Here is a 15644-nt window from a genome sequence, read left to right as displayed (position 1 = left end):
TAGTGAGAATCCATTAAAATAACAATAGTTCTCTAAGATTGAACGTATTCGCATTACTAAACAATGTATTCTCTTAGTAACTCTCATAAAATAGCATTATTCATATGTCAACATAATAATTGTCCATCTACATTATAACCTCTCTCTCTCTCTCTCTCTCATTCTCTATATATATATATATATATATATATATATATATATATATATATATATATATATATATATATATATATATATATATATATATATATATATATATTCAGTCTCTCTAGTTTGCGAAATTTTATATCTATAAATTGAGACATTGTTGGTAGAGTGCATTCCCTTACCGAACCACAGTGATATCAAGACCGAACCCACACTGCTGGCAGGGGACGATGTTCCCTGGGAAGGTGGCAAGTGTGTATTCGCTTCACCGCACCACTCCTTCAAGCCTTAATAATATGCGATAATTTTTTTTATTATTGTTGAGAAGTATTAAAATATGTTTAATTAGTAAAATATTGTCGATGAGAGGGTCTAATATGCATATAACAAAAAAAACGTCAATCGGTCAAACAACCTCACTTATATTATTATATATCCTTTTTATTCATAAATAGGCCGGCAGTTGGCTTCTCGGCTGATTCTCCTCTCATAGCCGGCATTGAAACAATTAAACATCTTTCGTTTACAAAGCTGTGAACCAGTCAAACTTTTCCCTATACACATATATACCCATCTCTCTTACTGCATCTGTTTTCTATTGTATCTTGTTTAATTCCAAAATGAGCATCGGTTTCATCATCTTTCTTTTTTTGGCCTTCATTTCGATCCCCACAACCACTTCCCAATCTCCCACCTGCAACGGAATTTCTATATCCTACGTCTACAACTCCGGCTTCCAAATCCCACCGACGGCCACCAACACAACCAACCAGCCCTACACCTTCCAGTCTACTCTCACTCTGACCAACGCCGGCGTTGATCGACTCAAATCATGGCGGGTGTTTGTAGGGTTCCAACACCGTGAGTTCTTAGTCTCATCTTCCAATGCTGTTCTTGCAGATGGCACCTCTCTCCCTGCTAACGTCACCACCGGTGCTGTCTTCGCTGGGTTTCCCGCCACTGACCTCAAGACCGCCGTTGAGACCGCCGGTGACTGGAATCAAATGCAGGCTCGCATACAATTGGTCGGCACCCAATTTGGTGTTGCGCCACCAAATGTTTCCTTGCCGTCGAATTTGTATCTCGTGAATGATGGGTTCTTGTGTTCTGCACCTTCTAGCCCAGGTTATAATTATAACCCTCTCTTTTCCTATGTAATTTAAATTAACGTACATGTGGGACTTTACCAAAGATAAGTTATAAATAGTAAGAGGCAAATTCAATAGGTCAGTGACATAACATGCCTAAATAAGTAACTTTTTTTTTGCAGCAAACAACGAGACACACGTATGCTGTGAAAAGGACCCAAATGCAACACCTACAACACCTGGCACCAATGTAGAAGAGACATTCGACGCACGGCAAGAGGGTGATCTTGTCATAATGTACGATGTAATCAGTTCAAAAGAAACTGAATACATGGCACAAGTGACCCTCTCGAATCACAATCCCCTCGGTCGCCTTGACTATTGGCAGCTGAGTTGGGATTGGATGCGAGATGAATTCATCTACTCGATGAAAGGGGCGTATCCTTCAGTTATAGATACAAACCCTTGTATATTTGGCCGACAAGGCGAGTTCTATAAAGAACTCGACTTCTCAAAAGCACTAAATTGTGAACGAAGACCAACAATTGTTGACCTTCCTCTTGACAAAACAAACGACACACAACTAGGCTTGGTTCCATTCTGTTGTCGTAATGGGACCCTCTTACCACCTTCGATGGATTCAAGCAAGTCGGTTTCGGCTTTTACCATGCAAGTTTTCAAGATGCCACCAGCCATAAACCGGACTCAACTCACTCCACCTCAAAATTGGAGAATCAGCGGAACAATGAACCCTAACTACCAATGTGGGCAACCCACACGGGTTAGCCCGACCTTGTTCCCGAACCCAGTTGGGCTTACTTCCGAATCCACTGCAGTTGCTAGCTGGCAAGTTGTTTGCAATATAACACGGGCCAAATCAGATACCCCGAAATGTTGTGTCTCCTTTTCGTCATTTTTCAACAAGTCTGTAGTCCCTTGCAGAACTTGTGCGTGCGGGTGTAACACTGCAGATTCATGTAGTACAACTGCACCCGCACTTCTTGTTCCTTCAAATGCACTTTTGGTGCCGTTTGAGAACCGAACTAAACTTACTGTAGATTTTGCAAAGGACAATGATTGGACTTTGCCCAATCAATTGCCATGTGCGGATAACTGTGGTGTCAGCATCAACTGGCACCTACTATCAGATTTCAAAGAAGGATGGACCGCAAGAATGACCATTTTCAACTGGGGCGAAACGAGTTTTGCCGATTGGTTTGCTGCCGTGGAGTTGAACAAATCAATGGCAGGATTTGAGGAAGTGTACTCGTTCAATGGTAGCCGGGTTACGGGTTCTAGTGACATGATTTTCCTACAAGGTCTACCGGGTCTAAACTATATTGTGGCTGAGAAAGATGGGCGTAAACCAGAGAAAGACCCACGTGTTCCGGGTTCACAACAATCGGTCATTTCTTTCACAAAGAAGAATATACCCGGGCTCAATGTGGCACATGGTGATGGGTTCCCACACAAAGTCTATTTCAATGGTGAAGAATGCTCGGTTCCTGATATTCTTCCCATCTCTAGCCATGGTTCGCGGATGATGATCACCCTTGATTCGGTTCTAATTATGCTGGTTTTGTTGGTCTTTCTATAAAGTTTGCTCTAACGTACACATTATTATTTTTCCAATGGCTTTTCCATATTCTTTTTGTAAGTCCGATGATAAATGCTTATGTTATGTAATCTACAACTTAAATATATTAAATCACATCATGCGCATTAATAGATTGCAGAAGATTGTTGTACGATGCTATGACTTCATAAACAATGGCCAACATAGAAAACAGTTATCTAACCTCTTAATTACAATCATGCATGTCACGTCTGCATACTTACAAATTAACAATGATTAGGCTCATGAAACCTATCGTTCGGTATAAGAATCGAGTTGCTTCCAAGATCCATATAGTAGTGATCGAGCATAAGTGGGGATTGTAGTTCAGTGGTCGATGGAGTTGTTTGAAACAACTCGTTGTGTCTGATCACTGAAACGCCTGAGACAGAATTTGACACCGGGATACTTTCTTGCACATACCCACTTCGCTTTTTGAGATTTAACCTATATTTCTGAAACATTAATTAAGATACGAAAATGTTAATACTTGCTAAACTGTTGGTAAAACTCGAACAAACATTTTGCAGCTTTGAACCTGTAGATGGCTCGCAACGTTTTCCCTCGTGAGCCCAGGAACGTTCATTAGCTCCAATACCTTCTTCGGGACAGCATCTGCAATGAAACGTTACAAGAAATGTTGATGAAGATAATATAACACATGTTTGGAGTACTAAATAAAGTAGAGATCAAGAGAGTTCATACTATTGTTTCCGAGTTGTTCCACAGCATCGAGGAATTGTTGATGAAGCTCATCGGTCCAAACCAACCGCTGTTTCTTACGTTCGACATTATACGGCTCTTCATCTCTATCTTTTCTCCGGCGATCTATCAGAACCGGACCACCATCGGAGCTTCCACAGAACTCTTTTTCTTCACCACAATTATTGGAATCTGTCTCGCCATTTTCGACAGTATTATCAATCTGTTTCATCTGTCTAAACCGGAGTACTTCTTTACGAGCAACGTGTTGCCATAGCAACTGAATATCCTCCATCCTCACCGGTTTTGGTAAATAAGCACACGCTCCTTTCTTTACATACTCGATAATCGTTTCCTTTCTGTCGTCTGCGGATACAACTGCGAGGGATAGAAATTGAACGAAATTAAGTATGATTATTTTCTGTAGATGAGAATAATTAGAAAAATGACTTACTAACGACAGGTAAACTGGTTTCGCGATCAATAATCTCAAGAAACTGTACTCCGTTCATATCCGATGAGAAGTCTACACTGCTTATCACAATATCGAACTTGCTTAGGCCGTTTCTAATCAACGATAAGGCTTCTCTAGGCCGTCGACATTGTGTAACTGCGAGTATGATTAAGAACACGCATGCATTAATAATGTAGAATGCAAACGGAATAATAATAATAATAAAATTAATAGAGTAGTAATGAATTACCATGATAATGGTAAAACTGAAGCATTTTGGAAAGAATTAAGAGGGAGGTAGGATTATGATCCACAAGAAGAGCTCTAAGGCCATGTGGATTAAAAGAAGCTTCAATGGAAGAAATTTTCATGGAATTGATGGATGAGTGCTTCAATGGTGGAGAAGAAGATACGAGTGTTTGTGAGAGGAGAAAACCGGGGAAGTTTGTTTGACAAAGGATGAAAGAGTAAGTTGTTATCTAGTCACCTTAACAAACTCTATTTTACCTTTTGATCTTAATTTCAAATTTTACCTGATAATAATATTAACCTTTTTAATCGGCATCATTGAATACTTCGATTAAAAATCCAATAAATAAATAATAATATGATGATAATCTACTCTCCTAATAAAACAGTACCATTCACGCCACGTGTCATTCTTTTAACCCATTTTCCCTTCAACTTAAATTACCTTTCTACCCTTCAATCTTATAACTGTAGCTTTCAGTTCGAATTTAAATCAAGGATATAACTCTTAACCTTATACTAAACCGTCCCTATAAATCAGGAAATCTATTTCCAAATCATTTAGCAATTGCATTATAGATTTAACAAAATCTTTGATCAATCCCACAAAATCAGGGAACTTCTTAACTTAATCCCAATACATTATGAATGAAATCTTTATCTAATTTTGAATCTTAATCATTCAATCCCTTCCTTCATCTTCGTTATCTCTCTCGCCAAGAGCTAAACCCCCATGCTAATTGCAATTCGTTTCCCATCAGAAGCAGCGTTGCAATGCGTGTCTACCAGGTGTTTGATATAATGCTTTGTTTTTCTTCCTTTCTACTATTGTCGCTTTCATCTGTGAGTCACTCCCTAATACATTTCTGACGACACTTGTCTTTAGCTTCCATCGTTGTTGGAACACAACCAAGGTTATGCTTTCGGAAAATTGTGCCATTTTCGTTTGCTTTTCAATTGCAAGTTCTTCAATTTCGAAAAATATAATCATTTGTTGTTTCGATGTCGACTATATTTTGTGGGATTTGGTAGACCTCTCTTCTGTAACTTTTATCAAGTTTGATTACTATCAGGGATCGACAGTTCCACCCATCACGATTGTCTCATTACTCCATATTGTTTTCGTTGCTGCTATCCACTGCTATTGCTCTTCTTCCTCAATTCTCTGTTTATCCAGGTATGTTCTTCAACTTTTTCCTCTAATATTTTATTTCATGTTTCTATTAAAGTTGAAAGATTCATGTTATGTTGTGTGTAGGATTTACATTGAATTTATATATGCGTTATACCGTTTAAAGAATTAAACGGTCAAAGCTAATTTAACACTGAAGTTATATGTGCTTTATATGGTTTAAAGAATTAAATGTTCCGTATTTTTTTATATGTTTTTTTTCTATCAAATAAATATGAGAAGTTATTTGCTATTGTGGATCTACATGGGGTAATGTGACTTATATACATGCAGCAAAATACAAGCATCATCGAAACAAGAATGTTAATACTTTTCCCTTTATATAAATTTATGTAGATGGTGTAGGTAACTTTAAAATAAAGATTAAATGTAAAAAATTAAAAACTTACATTACATATTTGTGCAGGAAGTGCATTTTCATTGGTTGTTTTTGATGCTTAGGTCCACTGCAGGTTGGTGTTTATACATATAAAGTGCGTTCGAATAAGTGGTTTGAAGATATATTTGGTCATGGTGTTGTTTGGCTTCTGTTTTAGTTGCCACAGGTCTGCCTAAATGGGGTTTGAAGTTTGATATATCCTAATTTTTCTTAAGTTGGTGATGCTTAGAAATGATGGAATGTTTGTTAATCCTTAAAGGAATAAAGCTTATGTATTGAGTTTTTATAAAACATCACTTTGGTAATAAAATTAAATTTAAACTTGCCCTTCTTATTTATGTTTGAATATTTTCCTTGAAAAAGTGATTCATTGAACTTTATATATGTTTGATCATCTATCCGGTTTTTTTTCTTTACTATATTTTGATCTATGATCTGCTCATATTCTGTAAATTTTCAATCAGGGCATCTCTTGAAGATGAAATAAAACCATTATCAGGAAAATACTCTTGTCACTTATGTTCTTGGCTATGACCAATCTTTTAGGAGATGAAGGATGTGAGAAGTAGTTGTAACTAGACCACTTTTTGACTAATTAGAGAGTAACATATAAACAATTTTGACAGCAAAAATGAACATATTACCGGACCACCTTTTGACTAATTTGATAGCAGATTATTACTGGTGACAACAAAAAATGAGCTTTTTGACATTCAAAATTGACCATTTTAACAGAAAAATTAAACATATAGTTGGACCAATTTTTGAGTAATCTGACAAAGAAAAGATTACTATTATGATGACATTGTGCTTATCTGACAAGTTTTACAACAAAATAGGATCAATTTTGAGAGAAAACTTTCACCATTTGGCAAAAAAAAGACCATTTTTACGGCAAAGATTGGCCATCTTAAATGAAAGTACATTAATATAAATAACAACTAAAATTAACTACATTCCTATAATAAAGAATTTATAATGATCAACTAAATTATATTATTGTTTGTTTAGTTTTTTATTATTTGAAAATGAAGAAACTATTTAAAGATCAATCAAAATTCATTCGATTTCAGGGGCGGATGTATGTGCATTATGTTACAATTACGATTTTCTGATGTACATTTTGTTGTTTGCAATGCTAAGTTGCTAACACAAGTAGATGCTTGACAACCATTTAAACTTTATCAAAATTCAATCAACGCTTTAGCTTTATTATCTAATGTTCTAATTATTAAACAAAAGGAGATATAGAAAAGAACTGAAGTTTTGCTTCCAACTCTCACGGACAAAAAATAAGTAACTTTGAGATATTTGTCACCTCTTGTGTTCAAAAACTATCTAATTTTTCCGCTCATCCCAAATGTCTACTATATTTTAATCAAACTATATTGTGTGAGTGAAGACTATGCTCGAACAATAATATATATCAAGAGTACACATAGTTTCTTAAAAACTGTCAATGTTTCATTTTAGCCCCTGCACTTTAACACTTGCTGAAACTTTCCTATAATCCATTTTCGGTAAATTATGAATACTTTCATGTTACTTCAAGCTATTTCAATCTATTTTTTTGTGTGTGAAAACTGTACTAGAACACATAATATGTACTAGAACACATAATAGGAACCAAATACTTGGTTCTAATCTGAATTATTTTAGGGTATTGATCACAAGTCTACACATCAAACATGACTATATATAGAGTTAATGATCATTATTTTGCTTTATGTTTGTAAAAGGATATCTGGTATCATTGTTTTATTATTTATATAGTAATTAATTTTTAATTTTTTTTTATTTAAATTGTTCACCCCGTGTACTACACGGGTTTTAACCTAGTATAATTATGTAACAAATATATGTTGTTTGAATATACAACTAAAATTATAGAATCACTTAAGAAGTTTTTGACCATGTTATAGTTGTGAAAAATATACTGGTGAATTCACGTATTAATAAAAAGAAAATCGTATTTAATGTTACAAGAAGTTTTCGAAACTTATAATAATAAAAAAAATAAAATCTTACAAAATTTTAAAGAAAATCATCTTTTTAAGATTCCAAGCAACATTCAGCTTCAGTTTATGGAATATACGATTGTCGGCCTATTCTTATGTAGAGGCGTTTACATGTATTCAAAACTATAACAATCCATTAAGCTCGGATTAACAACCATATGACATACATAGATATTAGGCCACGCAAAAATCTTTTTTTTTTTTTTTTTTTTTTTTTTTTTTTTTTTGAACAATGAACAATAGCATCTACTCATTTGGCTTTAACCGATAACCCAGTAGCTAAGTAGTTATCGCGGTCAAAAATATAATAATGGTCACCGGCTGCTGTTTGAAATCGCGGTTCTCGCAGCGGTATAGTAGTGATATAGCGTTTTTCTATATTATTTAAAATTTATATATATTAGAGTTTTAATCAGTAAATCATATATCAAAGTTCAACCCAATTTAGTTAATTAGCTAATCAGTAAATCGTATTTCACATATCATATTTAGTTAATCATACTTCACATATCATAATTAGTTAATCATACTTTATAGACCGGTTATCAATATCACAGTTAATCATATTTTAACACAATCATCAAGAAAACATATGAAACACTTATAATTTTATCATACTTTAACACAATTACAGTTAGCAAATAAAATAATTAAGTAATTTGATAGTTAATCATAATGTAGTACTTCAAGTTTTCAACACAATTAGCAACACAACACAAACATGATTTCAGTAGAAGTCATAACAGTCACAAAATTATCATTTTATTCAATTGAATGACACAGTTTTGGTTTGGAATAAGAAAAAAATAATTTTATTCAATAGAATAGCAAAAAAAATTTATGTAAAATAGCCCAAAAATGGAATTTATTCAAATAGTGGGTATAGCGTCGCTATAGTGGTGACCATAATCGCAGTAAATCACAGCGTTAATAGCGTCACCGCTATTCTAAACTGCTATTTTGAAATAACGTTTCTTTACCTCCGCTAACCGCTATAACGTCGCTATTGACGGCATAGCCTAGTAGTATAAAAATATAATTTAATATCATAAACCACCTTTTCCTTTTTTCCATATGTTTTTGTAACATTAAATATGATCATGTCCATCTTGATCTCCAAAGGTCAATACCCCAGGGAGGTGTAGGACCAGTGGGGCCTACACCATAGGCAGGCACCCTGATCGGGTAAGAGGGGTCGATGACTTCGGACTCCGTGTCCGAATCACCCCCTTCGCTATCATCAGTATCCTCCTCGAGATTTCCTTCGTCTTCCTCTGATTTGGTAGGCTCGCCCTCGACTTCTGCTTCCGGTTCCCCGTCAGATTCCTGTTCGGGGTCTTCCTCAAACTCCTCCTCAGGTTCTTCCTCAGGCTCCTCCTCAGGCTCTTCCTCAGGTTCCTCCTCCTCTAGCCATCCGTTGTTTCCCTGGTTAGGGAAGTAGGGATCCCCAGGATGATGAAAACCAGCCATGCTGTCTGCGAGAGTGTGTAAATTTGCTAACATTATTCCTAAGGCGCCACGACTATTGCATAAGCTAAGTAGGCGTTCTCTTTTGGTGCTAGAAGGGTATAGTTTTAGGTTTCCTAGCTATTCCGATCTCATCAAAACGTGTGTTAGTTGTACTTTGGAGAGAATGTAGTTGATCAGGCTACATCCACTCCTTGGTACCCCTAAGAACAGTTCTGAATTAACCGGGATACTAGCATTATTTTATTTGGTTCGGCATTATGTTCCTATTCCTACTGCAAGCAAGGGTGTTTTATTTACTTGTTTTGTTCAGAGTCATGTTAGTCCCTCTTTTTGGTTTATAGCTGCATATCAATGTGTGGCTAGACATGCTAGTTCACTATAAACAAGGCTCTGATACCAACCTGTCACACCCACGAACCAGACGGCGGAAACGTCCGAGGGCTGTTGTGACTTAATTGAATACCATAACATTGAATATATATGAAATATAACATCATTCGTCACCATGCATTAATATAGTACAACTGATAGTGTTTACACTGAGTACATTGTTTTAATATTACATTCCCAAAAACAAATTGTTCGGTTCATAGATAAACAAACTGCAAGCCATCACTGAGTACATTTTTCCTTTGGTTCACTTGTTACCTGAGAATACAAGTATTTTGAAAAACGTCAACATATGAAATGTTGGTGAGTTCATAAGCGGTATTTGAAAAGCAACGTTTTGTATCATTTTGAAAACCACCAGAAAATCCGATATTTTCTGAAAAGAGTTTCTGAAAAAGTTTGTGAAGATCCATAAGTATGCTTGTTTGTTTCTATAGTTGTAAAAAGTATTCGTTGAACTTGTGTACATTTCGAAATTGTATGTATTGAAAACCCTAGGAAAACCCGATGTTTTCCTAACACTTTGAATTTCCATGTAGTTGTTGTACCATCATGGCATGTGAAGTCATTGATTCCAGGCGACGTCGGATTATTGTGCATTGTGAATTATTATAAACACGCGTTACGCAAACGATCAGTTTACAATTATACAAACGATCCCATGGGCGTCGTCCGTACTATTCACATAATCCAACCGCCCTGACTTCTTGTAGTCCCGCATCCGAAGAGAAAGAGGGCACGAAGACCTCGGTAACTCCATTAGCTGGTTGGGGATAAAAAAAAGTGTACGAAGGGCTCTTGGCCCACTCGCATGTGAATAACCGACTTTACTAGCAGTACCAAAGGACCCTTGGGGACCAATAGTAAAAAGCCATTGAAAGTCCTTTTACGCTGTGTTGGATCATGTAAGACCCAACAACTTGTAAGGTTGGAGTCTTCGGGCCTAAAGATCAGGTCATTGGGCTAGCTAGGCCCAAAAAACAAGATTTTACACTTTGGGGCCCAAAGATGGTGCGTTGACGTCTGTGCACTCTCACGTGTGTATTGAATTCCCAAATGTTTCCGTGTATGAGTCGAGTTATAGTCGTGTTAGTAGTTTCGGGTTTGTCGTTGATTCGAGACCGAATCAATTCGTTTGATAACGATTTTTGGTGTTGTTGGGTAATATAATTCGTCGATAGTCGTAGTGCCAGTGTTTGATCACAATGGATGTATTGAATTAACATTTCAACTTTTCTGTTACAGCCCCTCTTTTTGTTGTGAATTTACTTTTTCAACCCTTTAATTAAATAAATTTCCGGTTTGGTCCTTAAACCATTTTTTCTTGACATTTTAACACCAAAACTTATTGAATTTGATATTTTTCAGCATATTTTTAGTTGAAAACAGTTTGAGTCCCTGAAAATACAATTTTCTCGGTTATAACCCCTCTTTTTCGCATTTTTTTCAATTTTGGCCCAAATTGGAAATTTTTTGCAACTTTGGTCCTTTTAAAATTTGAAAAGCATTTTAAACCTTAGAAAAGGACTTGGGCCACTAGTAGTCCACTGTTTTGCAGAAAAATACAGTTTTGGTCCTTCAAAACAGAAAATTTTGCGTTTTGGGCCCTATTGGGCCAAAAATGTCATTTTTAGCGCATTAAGCTTGAAATTTATATTTTTAACCTTCCGAAAGGGTATATTTCCAGAAAATACTTTATTGAAATTGTTTTGACTCTTCTCATCCATCAGAATTCGTAATATGTCATTTTGGGCCCTTTAACTTTGTATTTTTAACATTTTATGTCCAAAAATTGAGTTTTTAGCCCAAAGAAAATGTTATTAAGCCACTTAGCTATTTTTCTTGGAACACTTTGTATGTAGAAATATATTTTGTGCTAGTATCATTTAACATAAGGTATATCTCGATTTTTAGGGACTTATGACTAGATCCAACATCATAAACACACAAAAGCACATATATAAGCATATAAATCATACAAGGCATACAAAACACATATAGATCTACACTTTCACTTGTAATCCCCCCCCCCATAAAACTTATAAAACAGAAAAATAGGGAGTATGAAGCTCACCTTAGGGTGTGGTTTCGGTTTTTGAAGAAAAGATGGAAGAAAGCTTGGTGGTTTTTGGCCTTAGCACCCCTTTCTTGAAGATCTCGAGTTTGAGGTGGTTCTAGGATGCAAGATCATGATTTTTGCATGGATTAGGAAGAGATTTTGATAAAACAAAGAATCTAAGTCATAGATCCAAGCATAGCCTTACCTTAGATGAAGAGTTTGTGGAAATATCCTCTTGAAAGCCTCCTAATTTTCGAGATCTTTGAGTGGAGAGGAAGGATGTGTTCTTGAGTATCCTAGAGAGAATTTGTGTATGTGTGTGTGTTTCGGCCGAGAGTGAGAGGGAGAGATGGAGAAATAGACCTTTGAGGTGATGTGCATGGAAACATGGAATAGGTTGCATGGAGATCCAAAAGACAATAATGAGGTGTCAATTGCAAGTCAACTCTCTTCATCTTTTCTTGGGTTTGGGACTTGGGCCGAGAATTTGGAAGGAAAAAGGGAAAATTTGGGCTTTTATGTCCTCTAGCCCATGTAGAAGTTAGGTTGGGGGAGTTTTAACCTAAAAGGAACATAATATGATTTTTACATTTTGTTGGACTAGTTTAGGTTATTCATGGATCAAAGCTTTTAATTTATTTCATTCTAGGCCCAATATGGCCCATAATGTTGAAATAAATTAATGTGGGTCCAATTAGAGCCCCATTAAGGGTTCTAAGCCCATGATAGTCAAATTGGAAGCTTATTGGTCCATTGAGTCCAACAAGGAAGTCCTAGTCCCATATGGATCTAAACAAGAACTTCTAGGGTTTCCAATTTGCTTGATGACTATTTGTAGTATTTGTATGATGTACTTGATTGAAGTTTTTGATGTCATAATAATAGGTATCACACATGCTCTTAAGTTTTTGATTCAACATTACTTGAATATAGATATTACAGGACACAAAATTTCTAGTTGTGACATCATCCCCCCATTAGAGGGAATTTCATCCCGAAATTCTGTTTGAAAGCTAAATTCGAGTATGCTAGAATAGGTGAGGGTACTTTTGCTTCATTTGGTCTTCGCGTTCCCACGTGAATTCTGGTCCACGCTTTGCGTTCCACCGTACTTTCACGATCGGGATGCGACTTTGCTTAGTACGCTTTACCTCCCTGTCCATGATTTCAATTGGTTCTTCAACGAACAGGAGATTCTCATTGATTTCGATCTCGTCAAGAGGAATGACGAGGGTTTCATCTGATAGGCACTTCTTCAGATTAGAGACATGAAACACGGGGTGTACACTGTTTAGCTCTGCGGGTAGTTGCAGTCTGTATGCTACCGGACCTATTCGGGCGACGATTTTGAAAGGTCCAATGTATCGTGGGTTCAGCTTTCCCCGTTTTCCGAAACGTATAACCCCTTTCCAGGGTGACACTTTCAACAGTACTCGATCACCGACCTGAAATTCTAAGGGCTTTCGCCGTTTATCAGCGTAGCTCTTTTGTCGGTCACGCGATGCTTGCAATCGAGCTCTGATTTGAACGATCTTTTCCGTGGTTTCGCGAATGATCTCCGGTCCCGTTAGTGCTTTGTCCGACGTATGCGTTTTTGCTAGCTGGGTGTCACCTACTTCAGCCCAACATAACGGTGATCTATATTTATGCCCGTACAGTGCTTCGAAAGGAGCCACCTTGATGCTCGAATGATAACTATTGTTATATGAGAACTCGATTAAAGGTAGGTGGGTATCCCAAGACTTCCCAAAGTCTATCACGCATGCGCGGAGCATGTCTTCGAGCGTTTGGATGGTTCGCTCGCTTTGACCATCCGTTTGTGGATGATAAGCGGTGCTCATGTCGAGGTTTGTTCCCATCACCTTATGAAGTGATTGCCAAAATTGTGAAGTGAACCTACTGTCCTTATCCGAGATGATAGATACTGGTATTCCGTGGAGTCTCACGATCTCTCGAATGTACAAACGTGTCAATCTTTCCATCTTGTAGGATTCTTTTATAGGCAGGAAATGGGCAGACTTCGTCAGTCGGTCGACTATTACCCATATGGTGTCCAGTCCGTCCGACGTCTTGGGTAGCTTGGTCCCGAAATCCATAGAAATCCCTTCCCATTTCCACTCAGGGATTACCGGTTGCTGTAACAATCCTGAGGGTTTCTGGTACTCCACCTTCACCTTGGCGCACGTAAGGCACTTACTAACGTAGGTCGCAATTTCCGCCTTCATGTTAGGCCACCAATAGTGTTGTTTAATGTCCAAATACATCTTGTCTGAACCGGGATGAATGGAGTATCGTGTCTTGTGGGCTTCCTTCATAACAACCTCCCTAAATCCTCCGATTTTTGGGACCCAAATTCGGTTCATGAAGTAGTACACTCCATTCTCCCTTGTCTCTAGGTTCTTCTCCATCCCGCGTAATGCCTCGCTTGCTCTATTTTCCGTCCTCAGGGCCTCTGACTGGACTGTTGCAACTTGGGTGGCCAGATGAGATTGAATGGTTATCGAGAGAGTTTTTGCACGGCGATTAGAGTACTCCTTCCGACTTAATGCATCAGCTACCACGTTGTCCTTGCCTGGGTGGTACTTAATCTCACACTCGTAGTCGTTTAGCAATTCAACCCATCTTCGTTGTCTCATGTTCAGCTCCTTCTGGTTCAAGATGTGCTGGAGACTCTTATGGTCCGTGAAGATGGTGCACTTCGTACTGTACAGGTAGTGCCTCCAAATTTTCAGAGCGAAGACCACGGCTCCCAATTATAGGTCATGGGTCGTATAATTTACTTCGTGCGTCTTTAGTTGGCGGGATGCGTATGCTATCACCCTTCCACGTTGCATGAGAACGCAACCTAAGCCTTGATTTGACGCGTCACAGTAGACTACAAAATCTTCCATTCCTTCAGGTAGAGATAGTACAGGAGCGCTACAGAGAGCTTGCTTCAAAGTCCGAAATGCAATCTCTTGTTTGTCTATCCATTTGAATGGTACGCCCTTTTGCGTAAGCGAAGTAAGTGGTTTGGCGATCTTAGAGATGTTTTGAATGAATCTCCTATAGTAGCCCACTAGGCCTAAGAACTGACGAATTTCTGTGGGCGTCGTCGGGGTTGCCAACCCTTCAACAGCTTTGACCTTAGAGGGATCCACATGAATTCCATCTTGGCTAACTACGTGACCTAGGAAGTTCACACTCCGGAGCCAGAACTCACACTTGGAGAGTTTGGCGTAAAGCTTTTCCGATCGCAGAGTTTCTAGGACTTGTCGGAGATGTTGGCCATGCTCTTCTTTGCTTCGAGAATAGACGAGGATGTCATCGATAAAAACAATGACAAAGTTGTCAAGGAACAGTCGACATATTCGATTCATTAGGTCCATAAATGCGGCAGGGGCATTCGTCAGACCGAAAGGCATTACGACAAATTCATAATGTCCGTAGCGAGTTCGGAAAGCGGTTTTTGGGATATCCTCTTCCCGGACTTTGAGTTGGTGGTATCCGGACCGTAGATCTATTTTTGAAAAATAACTAGCTCCTTGGAGCTGGTCGAATAGATCATCGATTCGTGGGAGTGGGTAGCGATTTTTAACAGTGAGTTTATTTAACTCTCTGTAATCGATGCACATTCTAAAAGATCCATCCTTCTTTTTAACAAAGAGCACCGGAGCTCCCCATGGCGAGTAACTAGGTCGGATAAATCCCTTGTCCAGAAGCTCACTGAGTTGGCTGGACAATTCCTGCATTTCAGCAGGAGCCAGCCGGTAGGGTGATTTAGCGAGAGGAGTTGCTCCTGGAACGAGGTCGATTCGGAACTCAACCTGTCTCTCTGGGGGTACTCCCGGAAGATCTTCAGGAAACACGTCTGGAAATTCACACGCTACCGGAATATCTTG

At 37.9% G+C, this 15644-nt stretch overlaps 1 protein-coding gene and 1 pseudogene across 1 annotated transcript; one reads left to right on the top strand and one right to left on the bottom strand.

Annotated features, from left to right (window-relative positions):
- Positions 1–767: 767 nt before the first annotated feature.
- LOC145069016 (COBRA-like protein 7 pseudogene) lies at positions 768–2949 on the top strand (annotated as a pseudogene).
- A 574-nt stretch (positions 2950–3523) lies between these two features.
- On the bottom strand, positions 3524–4377 carry LOC145068283 (two-component response regulator ARR11-like). The gene is made up of 3 exons (XM_079015232.1): positions 4257–4377; positions 4007–4162; positions 3524–3930 (listed from the first exon to the last, which is right to left on the bottom strand). The coding sequence occupies exons 1-3, from the start codon at positions 4375–4377 to the stop codon at positions 3524–3526; spliced, it is 684 nt and encodes a 227-aa protein (XP_078871358.1).
- Between the last annotated feature and the right edge of the window lie 11267 nt (positions 4378–15644).

This window comes from Lactuca serriola, chromosome 8 (genome assembly GCF_051521515.1).
Source record: "Lactuca serriola cultivar US96UC23 chromosome 8, Lser_US96UC23_V15, whole genome shotgun sequence".
Lineage (NCBI taxonomy): Eukaryota > Viridiplantae > Streptophyta > Magnoliopsida > Asterales > Asteraceae > Lactuca > Lactuca serriola.
The sequence above is the reverse complement of the archived record's forward strand: the minus strand, read 5'-3'. Positions and strand labels throughout refer to the sequence as shown.